At 56.9% G+C, this 22315-nt stretch overlaps 1 protein-coding gene across 8 annotated transcripts in view; it reads left to right on the forward strand.

The window, feature by feature from the left end:
• The window catches only part of OSBP2 (oxysterol binding protein 2), a 98871-nt gene extending 76771 nt beyond the window's left edge, over positions 1-22100 (forward strand). For 6 of the 8 annotated variants that reach the window (XM_077188035.1, XM_077188037.1, XM_077188040.1 and 3 more), the window contains 11 exons: positions 6752-6950; positions 8980-9100; positions 9971-10037; positions 10366-10533; positions 13241-13486; positions 15694-15814; positions 16541-16644; positions 16915-17010; positions 17343-17527; positions 18580-18800; positions 19202-22100. In XM_077188035.1, coding sequence (XP_077044150.1) covers positions 6752-6950; positions 8980-9100; positions 9971-10037; positions 10366-10533; positions 13241-13486; positions 15694-15814; positions 16541-16644; positions 16915-17010; positions 17343-17527; positions 18580-18800; positions 19202-19344 — 1671 coding nt within the window. In that variant the 3' untranslated portion in view covers positions 19345-22100. The remainder of the gene's footprint in view (positions 1-6751; positions 6951-8979; positions 9101-9970; positions 10038-10365; positions 10534-13240; positions 13487-15693; positions 15815-16540; positions 16645-16914; positions 17011-17342; positions 17528-18579; positions 18801-19201) is intronic. The other 2 variants (XM_077188036.1, XM_077188038.1) reach the window with 1 other exon arrangement.
• Positions 22101-22315: the final 215 nt, after the last annotated feature.

Here is a 22315-nt window from a genome sequence, read left to right on the forward strand (position 1 = left end):
ACAACAGCAGGCACTTCCCTGCTGGATTTTTCCTGCCCAAAGGTTGGATTTGTGTGGCTGATGCTCTGGGATGTTGGGACAGGTGGAATTGCAGGTGTGAGCCCCTTCCCTCACCCTCCAGCAGCGCTGTGCACGGCACTGGGAATGCTCAGCTGTGCTGGGGCTGCTGCGGGGGTTGTCACCCCTGTGGTGACCCCAGAAATAGTTCCTGGCAGGGTGGGCAGGCCCTGGCTCTGGGTGGGTGCCCAGAGCAGCTGTGGCTGCCCCTGGATCTCTGGAAGTGTTCCAGGGTCGGGTTGGACGGGGCTTGGAGCAGCCTGGGACAGTGGAAGGTGTCCCTGCCATGGCAGGGGGATGAGACAAAATGAGCTTTAAGGTCCCTTCCAGCCAAGCCATTCCATGATTCTATGAAGTCTGGCAGGCCTTGCTGTGATCATTTACCCTTTCAAGCTAATTAACCTCATCTCTTTGTTCCTTCCATCCGATTTGGACTGTTTGCTCCACTGAGGAAGCAGAGATCCCCGAGGGTGTGTGACACCACCACCTTGGCAGGACATGGGTGACCTCGGGTGATTGTTTTCCACTGCATGAATAATCCCGGGGCTGTTAACGACGTTCCCATTAGCCACCAACAAGCTGTGAAATCGGGATATTTGCCGTGACAAATGTGTGAAAGGTGCTAAATGTGCCCTTGGCATCGGCAGCTGCTGGGCACAGGGAGGGACGGCAGAGCTGATGGCACCAAGCGTTGCCTCCTGCTCCCGGCAGGATCTCGATGGCACTTTGCCTCTTCCTCCAGGAATTTGCAGGAGCCTCGATGGTATTTTTCCATTTCTTTTGGCCACCTTGGCTGTGCCTCCCTGTCTTGGCTGGGATTTACAGTTCCATTGGCCAGTGCTGGATTGGGACCTGCCACAACTTTTTCCAGCCATGGAGAGGAGGAGAAACTGCCTCTGTCCCTCCTGCCCCATGGTTGCACTGGGGTTTCCTGGGATCAGGGACTGCACAGGGATGGAGCTTGCTTTTATCTCTGATGACTGGTGACCTGTCAGCCTGGCTGCTGCTCTCCAGCCCCGTCTGTGCTGTGATGATGCTGAGGCAGAACAGCCTTCAGAACTTTAGGATTTGAAATCCAGGTCATGTTCTGTCACCTCCTGTACCTGCTGCCCCTCTGCGAGTGGGAGGCAGCAGTTTGGATGCTGTGAAGGATAAACCCAGTCTCCTGATGGGGTGAGAAGCATGTGGGGATGGACACAGCATCCTGTGCCCTTTCCTCTTCTCTGCTCTTGCAGAACAACTCTGAGGACTGTGAGTGCTTCTGTCAGAGAGATCTGTACGTGGTATCAGCTCTCCCCTAGTGCACTAAGGAAGTTCACTGGGGAGGGAGGAATTCCTGCCTGGAACAACAGCACAACGCTCCTCAGTCTGGACTCCAAGCCTAACATCTTTATTTAGATATAAAGAGAGTTAAGTTGCTTAAAAAGAGAGCGTGGATCCTGGGAGAGCTTTGAGAAGGCTGGGGCCTCCCAAGGCTATACCTTCATGGCCTCGACTCCTCAGCCCCACAGCTCACTGGGGAATCACTTCCATCCTTCAGTCTGGCCTCTGTGGCCTCCTTTGGGTGCATTCCTCAAGGAGCCCTCCCTGCTGTCCTGTGTCCCTGTGCCAGCCTCGTGTGGGTTTGTGGCTGGGTCTTGCTTACAGCCCCGAGCAAGTTCAGCTGGAACTAAATTTAGCCACCTCTCCATGAGAATTTCATAAGCTGGATTGTGAGGTGTTGCTCCTGCTCAGTGGCTGGGATTGTTTGTACCTTGGGAACACCAAGGCAGGGGATTAATGCTGGGAATGAGTGATGAGCTGGGATATTCGTGTCTGAGCTCCTCATCCCAGTGCCCTGCAGCCCTTGTTCCATACAGGGATGAGTTTTGGCTCAGGACTGAGCTCAGTTGACAGAGACTGAAAAAAAATATCCCCTGATCCCTGTTTGGTGGTGCTTCCACCCTCAGTGAGCATCCCTGTGGAATTGGCACTGTCTGGCTGTAGGGGGTGTAAACCCAAATTAATCACTTTAATTTGCTTGGCTGCTGGTGGCAGCAGCGGGGGCTGAGTTTGGCAGATCCCTCTTGCAGGATATTCTCCCCTCTCCACCCCTGGCATCACTTCTCTCCCAAGGAGCAAACATGATCCTTGTTTGGTTATCCAGATCCTTTCATCCAGGTTTGGATCAAGCCATTGTCTGAATTACAGAGGAGGAGGCTGCAGAGAGGGGCCCCTACAGCCTTTCAAAACCAGGGAATGATCCCTGGATGTGTCCCAGCTCCTAAATCCACATGGACACCATTGTGGGGTGCAGCATGGACCGTGCATTGTCCTGACCTGCTCCATGGAAGCTCCACAGCCTGTGGTGGGATCTGTGGCCTCATGAGGACCATCCTGCTCCTTCCCCAAACCTCCCCACACTCTGCAGTGCTGACAACCATTTCCATCACTTGGATATTTTTATATGGCTGTAAATGAAGCCCAGTGGTGCAGGTTTCCCTTTGGGATACAGCATGGAGTCCTCCTTGAAGCTTTGGGATGGGAGATTCTGAGGTGTAACCTGCTCTTATTCACTAGTATGTTGATTCCCATCAGCTACTGGAGCAAGTTCTCCTCCCAGCCCTGCCTCCCCGTGGCTCCTCCATAATTACCTCCTTTCCCCCTAATTCCCTGTTCCAGCCTGTGGTTAATTGTAGTAGGATAATTACAGGTGATCTCGTTTTAAAGCGCTCAGCCCTGAGCCTGGAGCAGCCGGCAGTTCCCACCCTTGGTGCCAAACTGGGCATTCCTGTGCCTGCTGCCTGTGGAGCTGGACCTTTGGAGCAGATAATGAGCTTTGCTGGGATGGGAAGGTCATGGCCATATCCCATTATTTGCCCTGGTTTCATCCTCTTAGCCCAGTGCATCTGTGGGACACACAGAGCTGGTGGCTGGCCCGGGATGGTGTCACTGGGAAGGGCCAGGGCAGGGTCCCTGTGGGCTTTGGGCCATGGGTGGCTCCCAGAAGGATTTTGGGGTGAGGAGGAGCTGGATTGTTTGCAGAGGAGGCAGTGAAAACATCACCCAGACAATGTGGGGTCTGGTCTGGCCCTATGAGAGCATCAACCATTCCCCAGCAGCTGCCACGGCCACCACTGCCCCCTGTCCCCAAGTGTCACATCCACGTGGCTGTTAAGTCTCTGCAGGGATGGGGATCCACCACTGCCCTGGGCAGCTGTGCCAGTGCCTGACCACCCTTTCAGTCATTAGAAATGTTCCCAAAATCTACCCTGAGCCTGCCCTGGCCCAGCCTGAGGCCGTTCCCTCTGCTCCTGTCCCTGTTCCCTGGAGCACAGCCCGACCCCCCCGGCTGTCCCCTCCTGGCAGGAGCTGTGCAGAGCCACAAGGGCCCCCCTGAGGCTCCTTTGCTCCAGGCTGAGCCCCTTCCCAGCTCCCTCAGCCTCTCCTGGGGCTCCAGCCCCTCCCCAGCTCCGTTCCCTGGCCTGGCCACGCTCCAGCCCCTCCAGGTCTCTCCTGTCAGGAGGGTCCCAGAGCTGATCCAGAGTTCTGAACACATGTGAGATGGAAGCACAGCCAGGAATCTGGGGGGACAGGACCCTGAGCCCTCCCTGCCTTCAGTGGGAAAAGCATCAAAGGGGTGGAGGAGGGGACACATGTAGGGTCTGGTCCCTCCATGTTCCAGGTGTATGTCAAGCAAAACCTTAAAGGAAAAACTTCTTTCCCTGGATAAGTCTCAAATCCTGCTCCTATCCAAGGGAAAGCTTTGGTGAAGAACTGATGAACTGGAGCTTTTCTTGGACAAATCCTGGTAAAATCAGAGCACGTCATGGAAGCTGAAGCCCTGAATCTTCTGCTTGACCAGGAGTTACCTCGATCCTCAGGTGCCACCTGCAGCCCAAATGCTGAGTAACCAAGCCAAGAGCTGGATGAATCATCTGTGGAATCCAAATAGCTGGAGACAGAAAATAAGCAAGTCCTGGGAATGTTGTAGTCTGTCAGACATCCAAAACTCTCTGGATGCCTTTGAATAGGTTTGAGTTTTTCAGCTAGCATTTATCCACTGGGCTCCCTTGGTATGACAAGGAATTGCACAAGCACAGTTAATTTCCCTTCTCGCTGCCAGCTCCTGGAGAATTTCCATAAAAATGCTGTTTCTCTACTTTGAAACATAAGAAGAAGTTCAGTGTGTCCCATCTGGCAGGGATTTGGGGCGGGAGGAGCAGCCCTGCCTCCGTGCTCAGCTGCACGTGGCGCTGATGGCAAAGGAACTCAGGGTTTCCTCCAAAATAGAAAATAACCTAAAAATAGAGCTGTGAGGGCCTGGCTGTCCTGTGAGGCCATTGTGTGGGATGTGGCAGTGTGGGACAGCCAGCAGTGTCCCCGTGTCCCGGCCCTGGGCGGATGTCCTGCTCCCGGACAGCTCCTGCTGGGAGTGCAGCACAGCTGGCCTGGCTGATGCCAGTCCTGGGGGGCTTTGGGAGGGGGCTTGGTGCCAAGGGGTTCTCCTGCCAGCCTGGGTTGTGGTGTCCCAGCTGTCCCCTGCCTGGTGGCACAGGAGGGATGCTGTGTGTACTCCCTGAGCCCTCGTGCCCTGTGTGTCTGTGGGATCCCCATGGCTGGGGGGTCCCCTGGGCTCGTTGGGGAGGGGAATGGGGGTTCTGGCCATGGTGGATGTGTTGCAGGGACCAGGCCCTGTGCTGTGTCCTGGGCTGTGCAGCTCTGGGGAGGAGCTGGGTATCCTTCCCCTCCCCTTCTGGAGCACAGGGATTGCTGGCTCCTGACTTGAGTAGCCCAGAGCAGCTGTGGCTGCCTGAATGTGTCCAAGGCCAGGCTGGGTGGGGCTTGGAGCAACCTGGGCTAGTGGAAGGTGTCCCTGCCCATGGAACTGGATGATCTTTAGGTCCCTTCCAGCTCAAACTGTTCCATGAATCTGTGATCCTCTCCTGTCCGTCCCTTGGCTGTCACCCCAGGGACCACTGTCCCATCCAGCTTCTCCTCATTTGCTGAATTTGGTCATGAAGGTGCCACTCAAGACCTCTGGGCTTGGTTGAGGGCTGTGAGGGCTCGTGAGGAGCACAGCAGGCTCAGGGATGGGGACAGGGACAGGGACAGGCTGTGGGCAGGCTCTGGCAGGCCAGGCTGCCATGGCCAGCTGTCCGTGTTGCAGCCACCTCCTTGGGGTGGTGAGCTGTGGATGAGGGGATGGAGCACAGCCCTGGGAGTTGGTAAAACCCTGCTCCAGGGAGAGGAGCAGGAGGGGGTGTTGGGGAGCCAGCTTGGGGTCCCCATGTGCTGGGACACCCCTGGCTGAGCTGTCCCTGTGTACTGGGACACCCCTGGCTGAGCTGTCCCCTGTCGCAGACATCTTTTATGAAAAATGCTTTCCTTAGGATTTTTCCTCCTGAGAAGCTGAGAGGCCTCAAGAACAAAATGTAAACATTGATTATCTGGTGCCGTGGAATGCAACAAGTAGATCTTTGATTGGCCCATGTTAATTGTTTCTAATTAATAACCAATCACAGCCCAGCTGGCTCAGACAGAGTCCGAGCCACAAACCTTTGTTATCATTCTTTCTATTCTATTCTTAGCCAGCCTTCTGATGAAATCCTTTCTTCTATTCTTTTAGTATAGTTTTAATATAATATATATCATAAAATAATAAATCAAACCTTCTGAAACATGGAGTCAGATCCTCATCTCTTCCCTCATCCTGGGACCCCTGTGAACACCATCATAATCCCTGTGTGCTGGGTCACCCCTGGCTGAGCTGTCCCCGTGTGTCGCAGACATCTTTCATGAAAAATCCTTTCTTAGGATTTTTCCTTGTGAGAAGCTGCAGTTTCAGCAACCAAAAGTAAACAATGGTTATCTGCTGCTGCAGAATGCAACAGGTAGACCTGTGATTGGTCTCCTGTGGATGTTTGGATTTCCTGACCACTCATAACAGAGCTGGCTCTTGCTCTCTGTCTGAGACACAGATCTTTGTTATTCATTCTTGTCTATTCTTAGCTTAGCTAGCTTCTGAAGAAACCTTTTCCTTTCTATTGCTTTTTAGTATAGTCTTAATGTAACATATATCATAAAATAATAAATCAAGCCTTCTGATCATAGAGTCAACATTCTCGTCTCTTCTTCATCCTGAAACCCCTTGTGACCATGGTCACACCTGTGTGCTGGGACACCCCTGTCTGAGCTGTCCCCGTGTGCTGGGACACCCCTGGCTGAGCTGTCCCTGTGTGCTGGGACACCCCTGGCTGAGCTGTCCCTGTGTGCTGGAACACCCCTGGCTGAGCTGTCCCTGTGTGCTGGGACACCCCTGGCTGAGCTGTCCCCGTGTGCTGGGACACCCCTGACTGAGCTCTCCCCGTGTGCTGGGACACCCCTGGCTGAGCTGTCCCTGTGTGCTGGGACACCCCTGGCTGAGCTGTCCCTGTGTGCTGGGACACCCCTGGCTGAGCTGTCCCTGTGTGCTGGGGGACACCCCTGGCTGAGCTGTCCCTGTGTGCTGGGGGACACTCCTGGCTGAGCTGTCCCTGTGTGCTGGGACACCTCTGGCTGAGCTGTCCCTGTGTGCTGGGGGACACCCCTGGCTGAGCTGTTCCTGTGTGTTGGGACACCTCTGGCTGAGCTGTCCCCGTGTGCTGGGACACTCCTGGCTGAGCTGTCCCCGTGTGCTGGGACACCCCTGGCTGAGCTGTCCCTTCCTGTGCAGGCCTGCCGTGATTTCCTGGATTTAGCCGAGAGCCACAGCCGGAAATGGCAGCGGCTGCTGCAGCATGAGCGGGAGCAGCGGATCCGCCTGGAGGAGACCATCGAGCAGCTAGCCAAGCAGCACAACAGCTTGGAGCGAGCCTGCCGCGGGGCACCCGGCCTGGCCACGGGCACTGCCAGCAGCGCCAGCGCCACCAAGGGTGAGCACAGCCTGGGGCTGCGAGAGGGGCTGGCAGGGACAGGGATGTTTGTTAGGGGATCCTGGGAGGGGACAGGGATGTTAGGGGATCCTGGGAGGGGACAGGGATGCTCAGGGATCCCTATATGGGACAGGGCTGTTAGGGGATCCCCAGGATGGGACAGAGATGTTAGGGGATCTTGGGATGGGACAGGGATGTTAGGGGACCCTGGGATGGGACAGGGATGTTAGGGGATCTTGGAATGGGACAGGGTTGCTTGGGGACTAGGATGAGACAGGGCTGCTCGGGGTGCTGGGAGGGGATAGGGCTGCTCAGGGGTCCTAGGATGAGACAGGGCTGTTAGGGGATCCTGGGATGGGACAGGGGTATTAGGGGATCCTGAAATGGGACAGGGATGTTAGGGGGTCCTGGGATGGAGCAGGGCTGCTCAGGGATCCCTGAGATGGGTCAGGGCTGTTAGGGGATCCTGAAATGGGACAGGGATGTTCAGGGACCCATGGGATGGGACAGGGCTGTTCAGGGATCCCCAGGATGGGACAGGGATGTTAGGGGATCCTGAAATGGGACAGAGCTGTTCAGGGATCCCCAGGATGGGACAGGGGTGTTAGGGGGTCCCTGGGGTGGGACAGAGCTGTTCAGGGACCCCTGGGATGGATCAGGGCATTCTGCCTGGCTGCTCCCAGCGAGCTGCCAGCAATGGGAAGGGTACCCAAGGCAATGCCCTGTATCCCCATGGTATTTTTCTAAATGGTTCCCATTACACCATAATTATTCCTAATTGTCCTTGCTCAGGGACTTGGATGTCCCCAAGGTTCAGATGCAGAGAGGGCTGTGTCCCCAGCTCACTCATGCTATTCCAGGCTGTTTTGGGAGCTTTAACCCTTACTGGTGGGCACATCTCTGGGTGCTGGAGGGCAGCCATGGCACTAGGAAAAGGTTCAGGGTCCCCTGGCACTGCTGAGTTGGCTGCGTGGGGTGGCAGTGGAACAACCAGGGCTGGTTTGCAATAAGATCCAACAGCTTTGCAGATTCCTGCCAAATGTCCTTCCCCCAGGGCAGCGTTAGTTACAGCCACAAACACTGCTCATAGTGCCTGATCTTACTTTTAAAGGAATTACAGACCCGAGGGAGAGAGCAGTGGCTGCTGGAGGTGGGAGGGATGTTGGTACCAGGCACTGCCCTCATTCCCCCTCAGGGGAGGTTTAGTTTGGATATTGGGGAATATTTCTTCATGGAGAGGGTTGTTTAGCTGTGTCCCCATCCCTGGGGGGATTTAACAGCTGTGTGGATGTGGCACCTGGGGACACGGGTTGGTGTGGCCTGGGGCTCGATGTCCTCAGAGGGTCCAGCAGCCAAAACAATTCTGAGGGGCAGCTGGGGGAAATGGCTGCAGGGACAGGCACAAATCCACCTGGGGTGGTGACACAGCTCCTCTGGAGAGCGGGAATGAGGCAGGGAACGGGATTGTCTGGGATGGGGCAGGAGCAGGGAAACTGCCCTGGGAATTGGGCGCCGCAGCCATGGATCTGTCCTGGCACAGCAGAGCGGTGTTTGGGAATGGTGTTTGGGAATGGTGTTTGGGAACGGTGTTTGGGAACGGTGTTTGGGAATGGTGTTTGGTGTTTGGGAATGGTGTTTGGGAATGGTGTTTGGGAACGGTTTTTGGGAATGTGGGGCTGGGAACCCTCTCCAGCATCACCTCAAACACGGGATTTGTTTTTCCTGCTTTAATCCAAACCGGATTTCCCGGCGGACGGGGCGGTGCTGGAGCGGAGCCACACCAGGCGGGGGTTGGGCACGGCCGTGTCACCTCAGGCAGCCTGGGGACATTTTCGGGGCTGCTCCCGAGCACGGCTTTGTGTGCCCGGCTTGGGGAGCAGGGCACAGCCTGGCTTCGAGGAGCTGGAAATCGGTACAGCGTCCTCGGGGTGTGGAGTGGGATGCAGGGGGGGTCAGGCTGTGAGGGGACACGGTGGGGGCTCTGGGGACAGATCCCGCGGTGGCCTCTGTCTCAAAGCCTCTGTGCCAGCAGGGAGTGTGCAGTCTGCCAAAGGAGAGGCCAGTGATGAAGATGAGGAGACCGAGTACTTCGATGCCATGGAGGATGCACCAGCTTTTATCACAGTAACTGCAGACCCCAAGCACCACAGGTACCGCCCCTGTCTGCCCGGGAATGCGGGGAGGGCTGGGAAGAGCCGGTGTTCTGCAGCAGCCCCTCCCACGGGGTCACTCTGAGGGCATGTCCTCCAGAACCTCCCCAGCCTCTGTCCAGAGGTCCATCCTGTGTCCAGCTGCTCCTGCATTCCTGGAGCGAGGCTGAGGGTGGCCCCCAGCTGTAGTGAAGCAGGTGAGGAAGGGCAGTGTCAGGCAGCGCTGTGGGAGAGCTGAGTCCTCTGCCCCTCAGCTGATGGCAGCAGGGACTTGGAGGGAAATCCCTTGGAGTGTTGGGCAGAGACAGGGAGCACCTTGCCTTGACAGAACAATGGAATCATGGGATGGGTAGGGCTGGAAGGAGCCTTAAAGCTCCTCTCATTCCACCCCCCTGTCATGGGCATGGGCACTTTCCACTATTCCAGGTTGCTCCAAGCCCCTCTATCCTAGCCTTGGGCACTGCCAGGGATGGGGCAGTCACAGCCTCTGTGGGCACCCTGTGTCAGCACCTCCCCACCCTCACAGGGAAGAATTTGTTCCCAGTATCCCATTAAACCCTGCCCTCTGTCTGCTGTCACCTGCTCTTACTCCTCCATGGACACCTGGGCTGGAGGAGCCTGTGGTCTGACCCATGGTCACATCACTGGGCTTGGTGACAAAAGCAGAATCTCTGTGCCCCCAGGGCTGTGGCTGAGAATCCCTTCCTGAGCATCCTGTCTTTAGAATCCCCTCCTAACACCTGTGCACAGCCTCTGTCACCCCAGTTCCTTCCTGGCAGTCCCTGGGGGGGTTCAGGAGATGCTCTGGGGGTGCTGCACAGCCCTGGGTGTTCCCTGCCCTGTGCTCCCCACTGCTGTTCCTCCCCACAGGCGTTCGGGCAGCAACCTGAGCGGGGCCAGCGAGGGCCACCCCGAGGACTGGAACCTGGAGGACAGTGTGAGTGGGCTGGGCACGTGGGAAGGGTGGTGCTGCTGGGGTGGAACCAGGGCACAGGGGATGGCTGTGAATGGACCCTGCATCTGGGTCCAGGTGCTCTGTGGTGGTTCCTCTGTGAGTCACAGATGTCAGCAGGCATCAGAGTCCTAAACATTCTCCTGAGGGAAGCAGGAGGGTGTTGGGGGACAGTTGTACCCATATTTCCCTGGACAACAGGCTTCCAGCAGTGCTCCTCAGGGGTCTCCTGGGCTGTGGTTGCTGTTCCTGGGAGATGCTGGGTCTGGTTTGGGTCCAGCTTACACCTGAGTTCCTTCTGTTGCTTCTGCAGGTGTTTGAGAGCTCAAATCAAAGCAGCTACAATGAGTCCACGGGCAAAGATCTCCTGCCAAGGAAGAGGAGAAGGACTCGAATTCCTGACAAACCCAACTACAGCCTTAACCTCTGGAGCATCATGAAGAACTGCATTGGCAAGGAGCTCTCCAAGATCCCCATGCCCGTGAGTGTCCCTGGCACCAGAGCTGGCACAGGGGGTGGATTTGGGCAGCTCTTGGCTGTGCAGAGCTTTGGGTTACAGCCCTGGATGGTCCTGCTGATGCTGTGGTGGCACAGCAGCCCCAAGCAGGGACAGGAGATTGTCACCAGGGATTGGATTTTGTGCTGGCAGCTGCTGCATGCTCATCATGGAATTGTGGAATGGTTTGGGTGGAAAGGGAACTTAAAGCCCATCCAGTCTCACTCCCATGAGCAGGGACACCTCTCACTGTCCCAGGCTGCTCCCAGCCCCAGTGTCCAGCCTGGCCTTGGGCACTGCCAGGGATCCAGGGGCAGCCCCAGCTGCTCTGGGCACCCTGTGCCAGGGCCTGCCCACCCTGCCAGGGAACAATTCCTGATTCCCAATATCCCATCCATCCCTGCCCTCTGGCAGTGGGAGCCATTCCCTGGGTCCTGTCCCTCCATCCCTTGTCCCCAGTCCCTCTGCAGCTCTCCTGGAGCCCCTTCAGGCCCTGGCAGGGGCTCTGAGGTGTCCCTGGAGCCTTCTCCTCTCCAGGTGAGCACCCCCAGCTCTCCCAGCCTGGCTCCAGAGCAGCTCCAGCCCTCAGAGCATCTCTGGTGCCTCCTCTGGACTGGCTCCAGCACATCCTTGCTCCTGGGCAAGCTGGAGCAGAGGGGACATTGCCTGAGTGTCCTCTGCATATCCAGCTGCTGCAGAGGCAGGGAGGGGAGCAGGACACTGAATCCATGGGATTCATGCAGAAGGGACCCTGCTGCTGGTGATGTTTCCCCCCCTGTGATCCAGGACAGGACACTCAAGGCCCAGCCCCACCTGCACCAACCATGGCAGGGCTGGGTTCCACCCCAGGGGCTCAGAGAGCCTCTTTTTCCTTACAGAGAGCAGCTTTTTGGTGAAGGAGGTGCTGGGGGCAGGTTTTGGGTGCTGCTGGTTCAGTCCTGGGGGCAAAGGCTCCCTGTGATGGCCAGAATGGGTTTGCTGGGGGGTGTGTGTGGAACAGCCCCCACATGGGCTGCACAGAGCCATATTCATGGTCCATCCTCTGCTGGGTAAAGAGCAGAGGGAGCACATTCCAGGGGCTGGGATGCTGGATTAGTTGTGCTCTGTCTCTTCAAACAGAGCCTGAGTGAGAGCTCAGAGCTCTGCCTGAGAGTGATGAGCTGTCTCTTCCTTGTGCTATTTCCAGCTGGGATGGACAGCCCAGCACCATCCAGTTCTGCAGCAGCAGCAGATCAGGGTGTGATGGGCACAGGAATAAGCTCAGGATGTGAAACCCCAACAGCTGCTGGTGCCTGGAGAGAGAATTTTATACTTCTCCTATCAATCAAATCATCCTGGGAGCTGCTTGAGTCCAAACCTGAGGGCAGGGTGGAAGGGAGGAGGTTTAGATTAAATACAAGAAAAAATTGTTCCCCATGAGGGTCTGAGGCCCTGGCACAGGTGCCCAGAGCAGCTGGGGCTGCCCCTGGATCCCTGGCAGTGCCCAAGGCCAGGCTGGACATTGGGGCTGGGAGCAGCCTGGGACAGTGGGAGGTGTCCCTGCCATGGCAGGGGTGGCACTGGGTGGGCTTTAAGGTCCCTTTCCACCCAAACCATTCTGGGATTCTGTGAAATCTTGAAGGATCCCACAGTCCCTATGAAATGAGAAGGAAGGTCCTGCTAGAGATGCACCAGGATCCACCCCACAAGCTCAGCTGCATGTGGACATTCTTTGGGGAGATTCCTGAATAATTAAAGCATTTTTGAGGTTCTCTGAGGTCTTCTGAGACCCATCCCCTTCCTGGGGATGTGATGCACTGACAAACCCCTTGTGCAAACAGCTCCTTGATTCTCCTTCTGAATGAACAAACCTGCAGCACTGAAAAGGAGAAAAACAGTTGCAGGAATTTGGGTGGATTCATCTTCTTCCCCCATGAAAGGCTTTTGCTCCCTGTTGCCTGAGCAGAGCTGAGGATGCAGCTGGTGGTTTTGTTCTCTGCATCTCTCCCGAGAATTATCCCAAGTGATTTGCTCTTTATGTGGATTTGATGCTGCTCTTTCTCCCCAGCTCCCTCTTTCTCTGATGCTGTAAGATCCCTGCCACTTGCAGGCTAAATCCCTGAGTGGAAAATCTAAAAAAAGCTAAATCCTGGAATCTGGAGTTTGTTTTTTCTACTATGAAATATTTAACTTGGCTTACAGAAGTGGTTCTTCAGCCATCTGCTCCTCTTAAAATATATTTCTTTGTTTTGAGATGAAACTAAGAAGGCAGAAGACCTTTTGGCGCTCTGTCTTGCTTTCAATTATTTTTTAATTTCAGTATTTTCAGAGTGAAAAATAGAGGTGTTGGAGTCCCAGGAGCATGGAGACCCCAAAATGGGGCTTTTCCAGGTTTTCTGGGCAGCTGGGTCCCCTGGCACACAGGGATGGAGGTGATGAGGGCAGGCTGGGGAGCAGCACATCCCTGTGCTGTGGCCAGAGGGATGCTGCCTGGGAGGGGGCTGATCTCACTGTTGAGGCTCATTTTGGGGTCAGGGTGATACCTGGGCTGATCCCTGATCATCCCATGGGGCTCTTGGCTCCCCCACACCCCGAACCTTGGCGCTGCCTGGCACAGATCAGGGAGCAGAGCACATATTCCCTTCCCTTTGGGCTTGGAGGTGCCTCTTGGGGATCTCTCCTGCTTTCTTAACCCCACCCTGTTCCCCTGCAGGTGAACTTCAACGAGCCCCTGTCCATGCTGCAGCGGCTCACGGAGGACCTGGAGTACCACGAGCTGCTGGACAAGGCAGTGAAGTGTGAGAGCTCCACAGAGCAGATGTGCTTTGTGGCCGCCTTCTCCGTGTCCTCCTACTCCACCACCGTCCACCGCACTGCAAAGCCATTCAACCCCCTGCTGGGGGAGACCTTCGAGCTGGACCGCCTGGAGGAGCTGGGCTTCCGCTCCCTCTGCGAGCAGGTGAGCCCTGGGGCTGCTCCTGCTGCTGCCATCCCGCTGGGGGCACCTCCCCGAGCCTTCCCGGGGCTCTTCTCCCAGAAATGGGCTGGGGACATGGTGGTGGTGGTGGAGTCCCCACCCCTGGGTGTCCAAGGAAGGACTGGATGTGGCACTCGGTGCTCTGGGCTGGGTGACAAGGTAGGGATGGGTCACAGGTTTGACTGGATTGGCTTGGCCCTTTGTCCCCAGGTTTGGAGCAGTTGCTGCAGTGGTGCCAGGCTCTGCCACCAGCTCCTTGTAGGACACCCAGGGGTGGACAAAGCCCTCCCTACCCAAACTTGTCAGATACATGTGGAGCGCTGGCTTGAGGCAGGATGGCACCTCCTGTCCCATCCCATCCCATCCCATGGATCCCATCCCATGGATCCCATCCCATCCCATCCCATCCTATCCCATCCCATGGATCCCATCCCATCCCATCCCATCCCATCCCATCCCATCCCATCCCATCCCATCCCATGGATCCCATCCCATCCCATGGATCCCATCCCATGGATCCCATCCCATGGATCCCATCCCATCCCATCCCATCCCATCCCACCTGGCCATGCTGAGCAGGCTCTGTGAGGTCTCCTGGAAGTGTGACCCAAGGAGGGTCCTGCACTAGATAATCCCCACAATTCCTGGCTCTGCTGTCCCTCCCCAGCCCCAGCGCTGTGGGCCCAATGTCACCCAGCTCTGCCTGTCCCCAGATGGCCCATCCCAGCCTGGGAGCCATGCCAGTGCCCCTGGCTGCAGTTGGACACTGCCAGCCACAACCTGAGCCCTCCTGCCTGCCAGGGTCAGAGGTGGCCTCAAGCCTCAGCCACCCCAGCACAGTGTCACAGAGCTGTCACAGAGCTCAGGTTCTCCCAGCTCAGCAGTGTCACACCTTCACCTCCCCTTGCCTGGCAGCACTTCCTGGCCTGTCACCTGGTTTAGCCTGGAAAGGATGGATCCATCCCTTGGCCAGCTGCCACCCTCACCTTCCTGGGGTACAGCTGGAAGTCCTGGGTAGATTTCTCAGCCTCATCCCAGCTGCAGTGCCAAACCCAGGGCTACCTGTCCCCCCACATCTCTCTCAGTCTTGCCTGTCCAGTACTGCTGGACACTCCTGACTGCATCATTCCCAAACTTTCATCATCCCTGTTCTCATTCTTTCACCCCCTTTTTCACCACACTCCTTCCTCCATCCCTGTTCCCTCCCAAATAAATAACCTGCCTGGAATTGCTTTCTCTGGCTGGTCCCACTTTTCCTGTGTTTGTACCCAGATTTGATATTCCTGACCAGTTCCAGCCTCCTTTCCCACTGCTCTGAATTTTCCTTGGTGCTGCCTGTGCTGCTCAGCCTGCCAACGTGCCCAGCCAAGCAGTGATAATCCAGTGCCTGAAATCCAGTTATCCAAATAGGATTTCCTGCTGCTGGTGCCTGGATTTAATGGCGAGGCCCTGGCCCTGCCCGTGTGTGTAATCCTGAGCTCGGGGCGCTCAGCCTGTAATTACAGCAGGGAAATCATCCCAGAGCTCTGGGGATCCATGGGTGCCTGTGCCAGGCTGTGCCACCAGCTGAGAGCCTGCTGAGGACAGGTCCCTCTGCCTGGGATATTCTTGTTCCTGCCTTGGGTTTGGGCAGCTTTTTTTCCAGGGCAGGGCCATGTGAGCACCACCTCTAACAAGTCACTCTCAGGATTTAGGGTGCTGTGTCCACTTTTCCAGCCTGGTGTGTGTGTGAGGGAGAAGCCAAAGTCTTGCTGTGTGTTCTGGACCAGTTGTGGGCCTGTGTCCTCTGGGATTTCCCAGGTGCTGTTCCAGTGGGATTACTGGGGTGCCAGCCCATCCATGTTTCTCAGCCAGGATCCCAGGAGAGCAGGGCCGTGTCCTGGGCTCAGGGAACAACAGCATCTCACAGCAATGGTTGCTCAAGTGAAGATCTCATGAATCATGCTTTGAAATGAGCCTGAGCCAATCCTGGCAGGATCCTGGTGTGTCTCCCTTTGCTGCCAGGGCACTGCTGGGGGTGCCCCCGCTGCCCAGGAGGGGATTGTGGTGTGCAGGGGCACCCTTAGTGCCAAAGCTGATGTGGTGCCCAGGGCCTGGAGCATCCTTATTGCTGGGCTGGTGTGGGGCTGTCCCTCTCTGAGCACTCAGCTGGGCTCTGTGTCTTCATGGGCTGTGTGTCCTGTCCCCAGGTGAGCCACCACCCCCCAGCGGCCGCCCACCACGTGTACTCCAGGCGAGGGTGGACGCTGTGGCAGGAGATCACCATCGCCAGCAAGTTCAGGGGCAAATACCTCTCCATCATGCCACTGGGTAGGTGATGGGTCCTGCAGTTCCCTGGCACTGACTGGCCTTGCACTGCTCATGCAAAACCCAGCAGTTAAAGAAACTGCTGCCTTTGCCTTGAGCAATTCCTTGGGTTCCCCTGGGGCTCTGAGAATCCCCTGGCTCACCTGGGACTTTGGGAGTTCCCTGGGCTCACCTGGGGCTCACTGGGTTCTGCCCCAGGCAGTTAAGGAGCCCAGGTTTGTGCTCCTGATCCAATGATCCAACAATAACATGTCTGCCCTGGAAGTGGAAATGATGCCAGCTGCAAAGGCTCCTTTGCTTTGGAAATACCCTGCTTGCCCAGGAAGTGATTTCTTCTTCCATGATATTTACAGTTTACTTGCTGCCTGTTTTAACTCTCTCCCTGCCAGTCAAGTGCAATAAGCTGCCTCCTTCCAGCATTTTATTTTCCTTTTGCCTGTCCCAGGGCTGGGCAGCATTCCCAGAGTGGTGCCAGTGCCTGAATCAACCAGGCAGCACATTTGTGACCTGCTTTAAAAGTGAGGGCTTTTGGCAGAGGGCAGAGGGCCTGGCAGGAGGTGTCCCTCCCTTTCTGGAGCAGACTAAGGGGGGGATGAACCCAGAGCCAGACCTGGTTGGGGGATGCAGGGAGAGGGATGGCTCTGGGGATGAGCACAGTGCTGGGGTGGTGGTGGTGGGCTCTGGGGAACACCTGCCCCTGCTGAGCTCAGATCATTCCTGTCTCCACAGGCGCCATCCACCTGGAGTTCCACTCCAGTGGGAACCACTATGTGTGGAGGAAAGTCACCTCCACAGTGCACAACATCATCGTGGGCAAGCTCTGGATCGACCAGGTGGGTGAGGACACAGTTCTGCCTGGCCCTGGGGGGCTGGAGGAGCATTGGGCACGGGCTCCTGCCACAATAGGAAGCTGTGCTTCCCTGCAGGGGTGGGAGAGGCTTCCTGGAGCCTTCCCTGCCTCTGCCCGAGGCCAGCAGGTGCTGGGGGTGGCTGGAGTGAGGGACAGCCACTGGTGCTGCTGTGCCCAGTGGGGAATTGGTACCTGCACTGCAACTAACACCTCCTCTGTCTCTCCCTGCTGTGGTTCTGTGTCTTTTATCCAGTCTGGTGAAATAGAGATTGTTAACCATAAGTCCAAAGATAAATGCCAGCTGAAATTTACCCCCTACAGCTACTTCTCCAGGGATGTTCCCCGCAAGGTGAGTATCCAGCAGGGACTCTGCTCCTTCAGGGGTCACTCCTGAGGCTCCCAGTGCCACTGGGATGAGCCCCAGCATGGGGCTGAGGGGCTGGCCAGGCACCTCTAACGTGGGTCACCAGGGAGGGCTGGGTGGCACCTCCATGTCCCATGGTTTGGCTCTGATGTGCTGGAGCTGCAGCACTGAGACTGGGAGGGGTTTGGTGGGTTGGACACCCACCTGCGAGGTCAGGGATGTCCAGGAGACACAGCACCACATCCAGCTGGGCACCTGGAGGCTGTGGTGTCCCCCTGGGCATTCCCACATGCCACAGAGCCGTGTCCCCCTGCCAGGTGACGGGGGTGGTCAGTGATGCCGACGGCAAAGCCCACTACGTCATGTCTGGCACATGGGATGAGAAGATGGAGTGCTCCAAGATCCTGCACAGCAGCCATGGCAGCACCAGCACTGAGGGCAAGCAGAAAACTGTCTACCAGACACTGTCCCCAAAGGTCCTGTGGAGGAAGTACCCGCTCCCGTGAGTCCCTGGGGGTGGGATGGACAGCAGGGCTGGGAGGGGATGGGATCTGCCAGGGCCTTGTGGAGTGGGAGGCTCATGTGCCATGGCCTGAGGACAGGTGGCACTTGTGGGGCTGAGTGGCTTTTCCTGAGGTGGATGCCTGGAAGGGGAGGGTGGCTTTGGGGACTCCTGTGCGTGAGTTTGGGGTATTTGTGGGGCAGTAGGCTCTGGCAGGGAGGGTCTTGGCTGCTTTGCCTTGCTGGTCATTGTGTCCTTGGCCATCGTGTCCCACCAGTCACTTTGTCCCCCTGGAAACCAGTCCTCCCTTGGCCCTTGTGACCATGGCAAGGCTCAAATCAGTCTCTGAGCCCTGGGAGCACCAACAGTCCCTGTTTTGGGGATTTTCTGTTGGGATGGACTCCACCACTGCCCTGGGCAGCTTGTTCCAATGCCTGACCACCCCTTCCAGGAAGGAATTTTCCCTAATATCCAATCTAAAACTGCTGTGGTGCAACATGAGGCCATTTCCTCTCATCCCATCCCTGTTCCCTGGGAGCAGAGCCTGACCCCCCTGGCTGTCCCCTCCTGTCAGAGAGTTGTGCAGAGCCAGAGCCATCACACACTTGTCAGCAGCTCAGTCCCTTTTCCAGCCACGTGCATCCCATGGGAAACATTCCATGCTGCCCAAATTCCTAAAGAGCCAAGCTGGATTTATCCACAGGGAGGTTTTATTGAGGGACTGAGGCTTTTAGGAGAAGAATTTGTTGGGAAAATTCTTGGGAAAATACAGCCTTGTGGCTGTAGGCAGACTGGGGTGACTGTGCAGCTCAGAGGGTCCCCCCTGCGGCTCCTTTTCTCCAGGCTGAGCCCCTTCCCAGCTCCCTCAGCCTCTCCTGGGGCTCCAGCCCCTTCCCAGCTCCGTTCCCTGGCCTGGCCACGCTCCAGCCTCTCCAGGTCTCTCCTGTCAGGAGGGTCCCAGAGCTGCCCCAGCACTGGAGGAGTGGATCTGTGGGGCTGTGCCTGAGGCATTCCCCAGCCCCCACGCTGAGCAGGCTCTCTGCCATTCTCAGGGACAATGCTGAGAACATGTATTTCTTCTCGGAGCTGGCGCTGACACTGAACGAGCCCGAGGAGCGCGTGGCGCCCACGGACAGCCGGCTGCGCCCCGACCAGCGGCTGATGGAGAGCGGCCGCTGGGACGAGGCCAACGTGGAGAAGCAGAGGCTGGAGGAGAAGCAGAGAGCCGTGCGCCGGCGCAGGGAGGCTGAGGCTGTGGAGGCCATGGAGGAAGGTGAGGAGGTGCTTGGGGATGGCTCAGGGTGCAGGACTGTGCTGCTGATGGTTGTGGAGGACACACCCTGCCAGGGGAGGGTGGCTCTGGGTAACCCTTATGGGCGGGTTTGGGGTGCTTGTGGGGCCTGGTTGAGTTTTTGGGGCAGTGGGCTCTGGTAGGGAGGGCTCTTGGCTGCTTTGCCTTGCTGGTCATCATGTCCCAGCCCATCCTGTCCCACCAGTCATTTTGTCCCCCTGGAGACCAGTCTTCCCTTGACCCTCGTGACCAGGGCAGGGCTGGGCTCAAATCAGTCCCTGAGCTCTGAGAGCACCAGCAGCCAGTCCCTGCTCTTCTGGGAGCTGTGGGATTGCAGGGTTGCAGGTGCAGAAGCCCCCCTGACCCCCGTTCTGCCCGGCCAGGGAAGGACTACGAGGGGTACCTGCCGCTGTGGTTCGAGCGCAAGGTGGACGCCGTCACTGGGGAGCTGATCTGCGTCTACAAGGGCGGCTACTGGGAGGCCAAGGACAAGCAGGACTGGAGCGTGTGCCCCGACATCTTCTGAGCCCCCCCGAGCTCGGGGGCCACCCCTGGGACACTGGCACAGCCCGAGGGACAGCGAGGACACGCCGGCAGCGTCCCGCCGGGCCCACAGAGTCAATACATGCAGAGATCCAAACAGGGATTCCAAACCTATTTTTTTATGCACTAATAAATAGCATCTTTTTTTTCTTTTTTTTTTTTTTTTAAACGATGGATTTTCCAGCGACTGCTTAGGAGTGAGGACACGTGGAGCTGGGTTGGGTTTAGGATGCTCATTGCTGTCAGGAGTTGCTGCCTATATCCTCCAGCGCCTTGGCTTCAGTGGCCGAGACGTCGACTTCCAAAGATGCCCAGGGTGTGGGAATGCTGTGCTTGTGTGAGCTCTTCTCTTTGCCATTTTTTTTCTTCTTTTGGGACCCCATTTCTGTGTGGACTTTATGGAATTATTTTTTTAAAAAAAACAAATCCTGCTCCTGGTTCAGGTTTCCTTCAAAGACGGACAAGAACAACTCTGCTTGGAAAACTGTCCCCAGGAGCTGTGGCACTTGATCCCAGAAGCTCTTGGTGGTTCCACAGTGCCCAGTCATCCCAGTAACACCAAGTAGGATATTTCAGCTGGTGACTTTGGGGTTTTTGACCTGGTTTTTGTTTTTTTCAAGAGCGTTGGAGGTGCTTCCCCACAGTCTGAAGTGTTCAGGCAAAGCTTGGGCCTGTCTTTATCGTGTGGGAGTGGTTTGAGTGAGGTTTGCTTTGGTTTTCCTGCAACTACATCTGAAGGGGGAAATGGCCCCAGCGAGGCTGGGAACACCAGGCTGATGCAGTGAAGAGTTTTTGTCCCAGTGATGCTCCTGGCTCCGTGTCCCTGCTCTGTGTCCCTGCACACAGGGGCTGGATCTCAATTCCAGCTTTTCCATCGGTGTCTCCCTGCTGAGCTGTGCCTGAGGCTGGGTGGGAGGGGAGGGCAGAGGTGCCCTGGGGAGAGGAGGGTAGAGATGCTGTGGTGCTGCTGGGATGGAGCCTTGGTCCTGCATCTCCCACCCCGTTCAGCCAGCCAGGCCTGGCCACAGGCTGAGGCTGGAGGGTCCCTGCACCCCAGTACCCGCTCCCAACTCCTGTTCCTCCCCTCCCTCATCCTGGGCTCTCCCTGCAGCAGCTCCAGTTTGTCAGGGCAGGGAACCCCTCGTCCCCCTCAGCCCTGCCAGGTGCCATCACCCTGCCTGGCCCTGGATGCACCGGGAGGAGCGGAGCGAGCACTGCTGGGGACAGGTAAGGACTGGGAGCACCGAGGGGAACAGGAGGTGGTGGCATCCCGGAGATGGGATCTGCTGGGCCAGGAGCACCTGGAGACCTGCACTGGCCCTGCTGGATCCCATTTTTGCTGTCTCCTTCTCTGGCTCTCCATCATATCACACTGACGCTGCCTCCGGGGCTGCCCCGAGCCGGCCGTCACACCCACGTGAAGTTAATTAGCAATAACGAACCTTGAGGCAATGGTAACTGGAATATCCAGGCTTGCACACGGGACACTTATGCAATCAGGTTCCTCATCCATCAGTCTCCTCCTGATCAGCTTCCAGCACTTCCATCCCTGTGATCCCCACAGTGTACAGTCCCCACGGCCCTGATGGCGTCACCGTGCTGCGGGGCAGCCCCCACTGCTCTCAGTGCACCCTTTAATCTTATTTATTTGCTTCTAATTTATACATATATATATATAAATATATATAAAATTATTTTGCTTAAATTTCTATGGTACACAAAAGATGAAAAATGATGAAGACAGAAGTGTCTGTCTGAGTTTTTACAGCACGAGTACGATTCCCCTCGGCTCGTCCCCGAGCTCGGGTGGTGGTGATGGATTCCCATGGCAGGGAAGCAACGGTTTGCTCCAAAGCTGGATCCTGTAGCATGGAAAAGGTGTTCCAGAGACATTCCCATCTGGAAATGATGTGTTTGGGGTTTGTGGCACTAGGAATTCCTGGCAGTGGGATGCTCCAGGCTGCTTCCCAGTGTCCCGAGAGTTGCAGCAGCTGCTCCGGGATGTTCACTCCTTCCTGGAGCTTTGCCCCGGCTCGGGAAAGCTGATCTTAAATGCTCCAGCCTGGGATTTGGCCTGTGAGAGCTGCCCCAGGTGTCCTGGCTCCGGCTGTGCTGCCTGGCAGAGGGAGGGTGCTCCCCGCTGGTCCCTGGTGCCGCTGCCCTGGCCCGTGGCAGCACCGGAGTGTCCCGCGGGGTTTGTGCCCTCGGGCCGGGCTCTAGGAGGGGTGAGATGGAGCTTTCAGAATGCCTTATTTGCCTTTTTGCTGTGTCAATGCAAGCGTCACCCGGGAGCTTGGGGCAGGGAGGAGCTCCAGCACAGGCTGTTCCCGGCTGGATTGGGCTGTTCCCGGGCGGAGCAGAGCAGGGAGTGGGATGTGCTGGGCTCTGGGGCCCCCAGGGGTCCCCTCTGCTGAGCCCCCATCGCCCCCTCCATCTGGGAACCCCCATCACAGACCCTGCACAGCTCCACGGAGCCTGGGGGAGCACGAGGAGCAACCCCAACCCAGAAATCCCCCGGATTTTAGGCTAATGGAAAAAATTGCTCCATCTTCCAGAGATCATCTTATCAGCAGCACTTAACCAGAGCACCATCTCCTGGTCCTTCTGTTCCTCCTCGAGGATTTTAATGTCATTCCACTGTAAATGCTGTTGAATGTATTTTCTTTTTGAACAATAATATATTGTGAGTGATCCCTCTTCTCCTACACGGAAATAAAACTTGGATTCGGGAGTTTTAAAGGCCGTGGTGCTGAGATGGTCACTGGCTCCCCAGGGCTGCAGGTCCTGGAGGGGCTCTGGCTGTGAGAGGGGACATGGACACGGGGTGGGGGACGGGGAGGTGGCACAGGAAGGAGAAGATCCAGGGAATGCTGCTCAAAGGACATGGAGATCCAGGGAAGTGGTGGTTCAGGGAAGGAGAAGGATCTGGGGGAGAAGGTGCCAAGGGGAGGAGA

The sequence above is a fragment of the Agelaius phoeniceus genome, chromosome 18, assembly GCF_051311805.1.
Source record: "Agelaius phoeniceus isolate bAgePho1 chromosome 18, bAgePho1.hap1, whole genome shotgun sequence".
Lineage (NCBI taxonomy): Eukaryota > Metazoa > Chordata > Aves > Passeriformes > Icteridae > Agelaius > Agelaius phoeniceus.